This window comes from Nicotiana tomentosiformis, chromosome 2, assembly GCF_000390325.3.
Source record: "Nicotiana tomentosiformis chromosome 2, ASM39032v3, whole genome shotgun sequence".
Lineage (NCBI taxonomy): Eukaryota > Viridiplantae > Streptophyta > Magnoliopsida > Solanales > Solanaceae > Nicotiana > Nicotiana tomentosiformis.
In genome coordinates, this window is record NC_090813.1 from 96,009,360 (window position 1) to 96,018,467 (window position 9,108).

Genomic DNA, 9,108 nt, shown 5'->3' on the forward strand with positions numbered 1-9,108 from the left:
TTAACAAATCCCTCTACGGTCTCAAACAGGTGCCTCGGGCATGGTACATGTGCCTACTTAAGTTCCTTCTTACTGTTGGGTTCACTACTTCAAAATCAGATACATCCTTGTATATTTATCGAGATCATTGTGTAGTGGCTTATATTTTGGTCTATGTAGATGATATTATTGTCACTGGAAATAACTCATCCTTTCTGGAAAGCATGATCTCGAAACTTGGTGCAAAATTTTCAATGGTCCCTTGAGTTTTTTCCTTGGAATTCAAGTCTCTCACGGATCTGCCGGTATCACCCTCTCTCAGGAGCAGTACATTACTTCTTTTCTCAAAAATGCTAATATGCAAAGTTGTAAACCACTTCCACACCTATGGCAGTGAACTCAAAGCTCCACATTGGTGACAGTCTCCTATTCCATGATGTCACTTTGTATCGGAAAATTATCGGAGCCTTACAATATGTCACACTCACTCGTCCTCACATTGCCTTTGTCGTCAAAAAATCTTGCCAATTTATGCATAATCCCACAGTCAATCAATGGGCTGCAGTTAAGCATATTCTCCGTTATTTAAAGAATACTCAACATTTCTATTTTCACATTCCGCGCTCCTTCACATTGTTTCTTCAGGCTTTCACTGACTCGGATTGGGCAGGATCCCTAGATGATAGTAAGTCAACATGAGGATATGTCAACTTCCTTGATGATGCTCTTGCCTCATGGTCTTCGAAGAAACAACGTATTGTGGCTCGATCCTCCACTGAGTCAGAATATAAGGCACTCACTGATGTTGCAGCCGAGCTAACTTGGATTCAGTATATCCTCAATGAGCTTAGGGTACACCTCCCAAAAGCACCAATCTTGTGGTGTGATAACATTGGTGCGGCCTACCGCTCCATTAATCTAGTCTTTCATGCTCGCACAAAGCATGTCGAGATATATTTTCATTTTATTCAGGATAGGGTCGGTAAGAAGGATCTCCTCGTACAATTCTTGTCGTCTAAATATCAATTGGCCGATGTATTGACAAAATCACTTTCAGATGCGCGCTTTGAGTTTCTACATTCCAAACAGAACGTGTCTTCGCCTCCTTTAGTTTGCAAGGGGAGTATTAGACCATGTCCTTCCCAGTCGGATAAGGGATAGGTTTTAGCTATTCTTAACTTGTATCCTAGTATAACTGTATCTCTCAATCCTTATCAAATTGTATGTCCTTCTTATATATATTTGCATCCAAAGAAGCTGTATGTATGCAGAGAGAAACAATAACAAACCAGTGCTTCAACTTCTCTATTTTCGGTGTTTTTACAAAGCATGTAATTATCTTTTTTGTTGTGTTTGTATGCAGGAAATAAAATTCTTTGTTAAATACCCGCCTACTTCATCACCGCATATCAGTTCCTACACTAACACCGATATAATCTCTGACCTCAAAGAAAAACTTAGTCCAGAGGAGTACAAACTATTTGGTACTAGCTGTTTTGGTATATTCCTCGGTATGAAGCATTGTGAGGTTCAACATCAGTTGTTCAGGTGCTTCATGGTTCTAGAGCTTGAAGAAAGTTCTATTGACTCATTTTTAATTTACTCCGGCTAAGATATGGTGCACTCCTTTGGAACTATGTTATACGGAAGTTAGACACCGATGCGATAAGAGACAATGAAGCACCAGTAAAGATTGTTAGCCAAATCACAGAATCGGATACTTCTGTGAAGATAGTTATAGAACAGTTTTCTGTTTTACATATTGTATTTTCAGCTTATTACTGAATTGATCATGATTATACACAACCTTTTTGTTTAGAATACATGAATGTGTTTTTGTCTTAATGCAACTGTTATTATGAATACATTCATTTTTTTATATACTTTTGTATTCAAATTCTCATGATTCAAGAATCCATTTTAACGTTACTATTTTTTTAAAAGTGCTTAAAATAATGTAATCAAATATAGTTGTATTAACACTATTTTAATTATGCTTAATACATAAATTTTTTAGATCTTTCTATAATCAATGTATTCATATTTAGTTGTATTTATCTATTTTTGAAGTCTAGTAAAAACTTTGATTAAATGCACTAAATGTACAGGAATCACTTACAGTATATACACGTTCTCTGTATGTATTCTGCTATATTTGTGTATTCATATGTACATAGTTGTATTCTGTATTCAAATGTATTTTAAATTAAATTATAATAATATATTTAACCATTTACAGTATATATATACATGTCATGTTATATATATATATATATATATATATATATATATATCATTTTTTAAGGTATTAGGAAACTTAACAGTAATGTATTTAGTCATGTACATAGTTGTATTCTGTATTCAAATATATTTTGAATTGTAATATAACATTGTATTTAACCATATTCGGTATATATACATCATTTTTTATACATATCATTAAACTTAACAGTAATGTATTTAGTCATCTATCTTTAAAGAAATTCATCCAAGAACAATCAAATACATCTAGAAACTAATAAGTAATAGAAAATCTTGAACAAATCCAAAAACAGTGATTGAAGGAATTAAAATCAGAACATCAACTAATTCCTAATTCTTACATGGGGCATTTTTACAAGTACGCTTATTATGTCCATTCTGCCCACATATACTACACGATGTTGACTCTTCTTCTTAAGCAATTCACTTAATGGATTATCGTGCTTAGTCTTTATGCCTTCCAGGAGGTCTCTTCCATTTGGGTGGTAAGACAACTTCCTCTGATATATGTGATGGTATATTCCATTCACTTCGATCAGGGGGAGGATACACGGGGACCTCGTATGTCATTACAACAAACCTTGGTTTGTAATAATCCGAGCAATAATCATCCGACATTAGAAACTTGCTTTTCAAGATAGCCCAAGCATGTGGGCCTGGTAGCTCGTCCACTTGGAACCTCCCACAACTGCAATTTTTCTTTTGGAGGCAAACGGTTTAATGCCTTCCTTCATCATTCACCATCTGCAAGTGTTCAGTTGATGGTATAACCTACATTAAACAAAAAAATATAAGTTTTGGACATATGTACAAAATATGTATTTGTCCATGAATATATGGAGTACATACAGTATGCATGAATACATGATATAAATATTGAAATACACTAAATACAAATACTAAAAGAAACAGAGTATAAATAGTGAATACATTTAATTTTGAAATACAGTAAATACACTGAATACAAATAGAAATACAGTGAATACAATCAATAAAATATACTGAATACAGTAGTAATAACATGTATTAGAAATAACTAATGTACTTTTAATACAAATACAATTGAATACACTGAATGCAAAATAATGAATACAGTGAATACAAACGTTGAATACGATGAATGCAACAGTAAAAAATAAATATTGAAACACACTGAATACAACAGTTAAATACAACTATATACGGACATTAGGTTGATTACATACCTTATGCATAAATACATGTTTTCAATAAATATTCATATTACAGGCTATATTCATACATGTATTAAGGTATCACATTGTAACTTTCTTATACATTACACCATAATTTAAAATAACATATACATTATACTGATTGAATACATGCTTTCAATAAATAGGGAATATTCGATTTACTATATTCTTTCAATATCCCCTCAATCGAATAATCGACATAACAATTTTCATTGTTCCACTTCCTAGAATGGCGAATTAGCATTGTTAAGCTTGTCATATAGTAAATTAAATTACTAAATATTCTGTAAATACTTGTATCAATGAATGTCGAGCAAAAAAATATTCCTATCAATGATGGTCAAATCAAAACTCGAACTATACCAGGAAAAAAATTGATTGAATCTCTGAAGCTCTGCAGATTGTGTTATGTTGAAGCTAAATTGACAATGCTCTATTTTTTGTGTTTAGCGTCTGAAAAATTATTCTAATTAATTGGGTTGATAATGAGGCGTGTTAGAATTGATTTTGTTGAGTTATATTATGAGTGTATCACGTTAATTGATCCTATTTACGTTATTAGACAACTAGACAGGCCTATTTTTAAGGTGATTGTCGTTACTATATTCATGAATACATGGCGCGAATATATCTGAATACAGTCGCGTACAACTGGACTCCCCTATTTTTAGGAAATTTTTGCTACTGTATTCATGAATACAGTAGCGCGAATACAGCAAGTACACTGCCGTAACAACTCAATAGTAACTATAGGAATTAATTATGTATATGTTAGCTATAAGAAGTTAATAGCCACTAAACAATAGTGGTTTCTGAAAATTTCTCATATTTGTATTAGTTGCCTATGTTGTCGCTCTATTAAGAGCCCGTTTGAATTAGCTTTTGTCACGCTCCAACCTCGGGGAGCGCGACCGGCTCTCAACCGAGTGAACTCGGTCGAGCAAGCCTATTAAACCTTTCCTACCCGACTCATTCATAATCCAAAAAGGGAACGCATCACCATTTGTAAAATAGGGGAGAGATCAGTTATATAAATATATAAACGTTGCTAGTTCATTTTTCATTATATACATTATGTCATAGTTAAGTTTTCAAAATACAACTCTATCCAACGACCACCCCAACATACATACATGACCCACATAAACGTCTATGGAGCCTCTAAGGGTACAAAAGAGCAACATGACAATGCCGGCAACAACGCCCCGGCTATACCTCGAAATATAAAAACTTATACAAAAGAAGGACTACATGACCCCAGGAAGAAATGGGGCTCACCAAGACTGTTGTGATGAGTGTGAGGGAGAACACCACTATCTGCGATCAACACTATCTGTGATGGAACCACCTACATCCATTCAAAGATGTAGCGCCTCAGGCAAAAGGGACGTTAGTACTGTCGAATAGTACTAGTATGTAAGGCAAACACCAATCTTAGTAGAATGAACAGTAAAACAAAGAGAAGGCAGTCATAACAATCAATAAGTACTTCATAGAAATACAAAGAAACACCAAGTAAGGATCACATAGTTTCCAGTTCAATTCTTCCATCTTTTTTTTTTTAGGTTAATAATCTTTAGTTCCAAAGCCACAACTCATAATGCCACCGTATTTTTACACGGAGTCCGGTCTCGGCCCGACGGGCTAAGCCATCTCAAGTGAGACATATCCACATTGTAAATCAATGATTCCAACACAAATGCCACCATGTGTACAACATGGCGTCCGATCTCGGCCCGATCGGCTAAGCCATCTCACTTGAGACATAACCTCTTTCAATTGTTCACTCAATTCACAACTCTTTCCCATCTTTCGTTACATGGCACAAACAACCTCATTTATTAAGTAGTTCTTGGCACTTGGAAATATTTTACAATTCAAGTCTTTCCCTTTGTATTCGTTCAAATAACATCATCATTCATGTTGATAAGTACCATCACATAAGGCATTTCACACATAAGGGAAGGAGCTTGGAAAATCATGATTTCGTTCTCAAATAGCATGATGACATGGTAACCATCTAAAACAATTAGGGAACATGAATCTTTCAATCCAACACACTAAGGCAAACAATTCTAGTATGATCAAGTTGGAACTTACACCAATTATTCGGACACCAGGAGTTCGATTCTAAGAAGTAAAGAGTTAGCCATACATACCTCAATTGCGCTTCTTTAAACTCTACAATTATTCGGAACTCTTAGCAGCCTCAATCTATTTTTGCAATATACATATTGAACCCAAAATTAGAAAAATGTTCATAGTTCTAGTTCACTTTTTATTTTTCCCACACTCTTTATCACATGCATGCAAGATGAACCACTCTCATACCCATGAAGTATTACCCTAGTACCCCATTATAGCTATGTTTGAAATTAAGAGTTGGGGTGATGAAATCTTACCTTTTTGGATGAAGAATTTGGTGCTCTACTTGAGTATTTCCAAGCTTTGAGTGATAGTTGAAGATTAATTGATGAAAATTAGGCCCTCCCTCTAGAACCCTCTCTCTCTCACACTAGAAATATAAAAAATGTGCTTCAAAATGGACTAAAGGGTTGTTTTAACGGAATGGGGGTCGGATTTTAAATTAAGAAAATGGGTGCCCGACACAGGTCTGCGGTCGCATATGCGGTCCGCAAAGTGACCGCAGAAATGGCCCTCAGGGGTTTGAACTTACGGCCCAAGTATGCGACCAGTATGTGGTCCGCATACTCGTTCTGCGGTCGCATAATGCACCGCAGAACTCCCTCCGCAAAAACTCAAGAGGGATTATGCAATCGATATGCGGTCCGCATAGTGGTTATGCGGTCGCATAATCGACCGCAAAGCTGACCTCAAATTGGCCAACGTATTGTTTCACTCTGCAGCCATTATGCGGTCCGCACAGTGATTATGCGGCCGCATAATGGGCCGCAGAAACGCGTCCTTCTGCGAAACATTTTCCTCTAAGTCCGTGGGGTACTGTTCAATCCAAAAAGTCCGAACTATAATAACGCAAGAATCTATCTTGGCACCACGAAACCCCGAGTTTTTGGTTTAAATTTTTACGGGTCCTTACAGCTTAAAAGTGTCTTTTCAGCATAAATAACTTTTAAACCAAAAAACAATAAGTTGGAGTTGTTTTCAACCCGTTTGAATTGCTTTTGGCTTTTTAAGCACTTTTTAACTTTGTCAAACACAGAAAAAAAAACTAAAAAGAATTTAAAAACTGATTTGATCAGTTTAAAAGCTAATCCAAACACCCTCTAAATGTGTTAATACTCATGCCAAAATGATGGTGATATGAATATAAATACTGCATTTATATTCTCCTCCATAATATACTACAAATCACCTTGTTTATTAAGACTCTTATTCTAACAATGTTCAAGTTTTTTTATAAAATCAACTTTATCTTCTCTAAGTAGCAATTCTCGCTTCTTAGAGCACTCTCGTTAATATGGTGGAGTATCTCATGACAGTTGCTTCTTTCTAGGGACATCGATAAACTACAAGGAGGAGATGAAACATAGATCCATTTGGAAGTAATAGGTAGATGTTTTAACAAGTAAGCTGGAAAAGACTGCACTTTAATTAGTGGGGCTAGTTGGAGTTCGAAGCCATTCGTCAATTTTAAGTTGCTGACAGGTCTTATTGGAATCCAACAAGAAGGTTAACTCCAGACAAGTAAAGATGTTTTCAACCCAACATACTATCCCACCCCTTTCCCCTTTTTTCCCTGTTAACGGAGGAGCTCCTTTACGTACCCCAGGCTTTTGTCTACAACAATATTCGAACTTGTAATATGCGCCTAACGCTACGCCTAATCCCACAGCTCAGACATCATGAGCTGCACTCTTACTACCGAAAAAAACCCTTGGAACCACTTTCCGCTTTTATAATTATTTAACTCTATTTGATGCTTCATAAGACCAACCAAAACCACCATGCTCCATCACCAACCAGAGATGCAACAATACAAGCAAAAGCTTTCAGTTTGGACCTGCATGTCTAAGTTCTATTGAAGCAACTATGTTAACAATCATAACAACTATGACCACCACAAATTGGCTAGTAGTGTAAACATCATAAAAGTAAAGAAAACCAGAAATTGTTTGAAAATTCTTCCATAATAGCATAACATAACCAGAACAATATATTCAGGTTGATTTTGGAGCTAAAACTTCATCATTGCAACTAGCAACTTACAATCTGCTGAGCAGGATTCACAATAGCTACATATTCCATTAAAAAAATGCCAGCCCGGGAAAAGGGAAATTCCCCAGCTCAAAAGCACTAAATATCAATAGGCAGACAATAATACACAAAAACATACTCATGCGAAACGCCAAATATGCTAGGCTGTGTTATAAAATTTCAAAAGCATTGCATTTCCCAAATTAAAACTATCCTCAAAGAAACTCAAAAAAATTTCTGTTACACTCCTTAACAAGAAAGAAGTATACTTAAGTAACATCTAAAGCTACCATAGAAACCAATTTCATGCTGAAGCAAAGGGAGTTGAAAAGCTACTCCTCATCCACCACAACACTGATTTCACCTTTCTCAAGCATATCGTAGAATTCCTTAGTTCTCCTCTGGTTGTTCCAATGGTGCATCTTCCAGAAACCTCCCGCAACCATGCCAAGAGTAATCCCAATCAGTATCTCCTTCACTACACTTGGACCCTTGTACACAGCATGTGCAACATGGGAACCTGCCATCTTTTCCTCTTCTTTAGGGAAAAGGGATGTAAATGAAAGGTGTCAATTCCACGAATCAGTCTCAATGTAATAACACTGAATGCTTAATTACTCATACATGAGAACAGTAAAAACAGTTGCACCAAAAATAACAAAATACTAACACGCAACATGTTCCTCTGTCTCAACTCTCAATTGACTGCCAATTTTTGTATCAGAAATTCTAATTAGTGCATTTTGAATAATGTTGTGTTCTTTCCGTATTTTGATTATTTGATATGAGAAAATTTGCACCTTTAAACCTTTCATATAGTTTCTTAATATCTAAATTCCAACTTCGAAAATGAATTACTTTGTTAAAATTTTTAGCCAAAGAATAAACAAAAATGACAAGAATTGGGACCGGGAAATCAAATTTTATCCAACCCCCTCGCGGCCATCTTCAATCCTTCCTCAGCATCTCATGCATATGTCTTGTATAGAAAAATTGACTTCTACAGAAATCAAAGAGAATTTTCTTTTTTTTTTTGGTTTCTTTTTAGACAAACAGAGTTGCTTCTTCCAAATCATAATTCGATTATTGAGTTTACGCGAACCAAAAGCACATAACTTGAAATCAAACATTTATAATATCAAACAATAATCTTTTTCCATAGCAAACATCTACTATGTAAATAACCATAGAAATCAAGTAGAACAATGAAACTTCAAAGAAAGGGAAGAAACAAACCTCAGAAAGCAAATCGGTGAGACGGTGACGCGAGAGAAGCAAAAGGACAGGGGCTCGAAATAGAGGGTAAAAAAGTTGAATTCCTTGTGACAGATTTCTAGAAGCTCAGAAAATATTTCTAGCAGCCACCGAAAGGGTAAATATTCGCTACGACGAACTTTACGCTAGTTATGGTGGTCCACAGGAGAATTGAGAATTCTGACCAAAGTCAGCGTTGATGTGTCCTGCGCTACGGCGTTCA

General features: G+C 35.6%; 1 protein-coding gene across 2 annotated transcripts; it reads right to left on the minus strand.

The window, feature by feature from the left end:
- Window positions 1-7,801: 7,801 nt before the first annotated feature.
- Window positions 7,802-8,997, minus strand: LOC104120870 (cytochrome c oxidase subunit 5C). 2 transcript variants are annotated; one of them, XM_009632742.4, is made up of 2 exons: window positions 8,868-8,997; window positions 7,802-8,166 (listed from the first exon to the last, which is right to left on the minus strand). In XM_009632742.4, exon 2 carries the CDS (start codon window positions 8,156-8,158, stop codon window positions 7,964-7,966), a length of 195 nt encoding a protein of 64 aa, XP_009631037.1. In that variant the 5' UTR covers window positions 8,159-8,166; window positions 8,868-8,997; the 3' UTR covers window positions 7,802-7,963. The 2 variants fall into 2 exon arrangements, with proteins under 2 accessions (XP_009631037.1, XP_009631036.1); XM_009632741.4 differs by having other exon boundaries at window positions 7,802-8,169; window positions 8,868-8,996.
- Window positions 8,998-9,108: the final 111 nt, after the last annotated feature.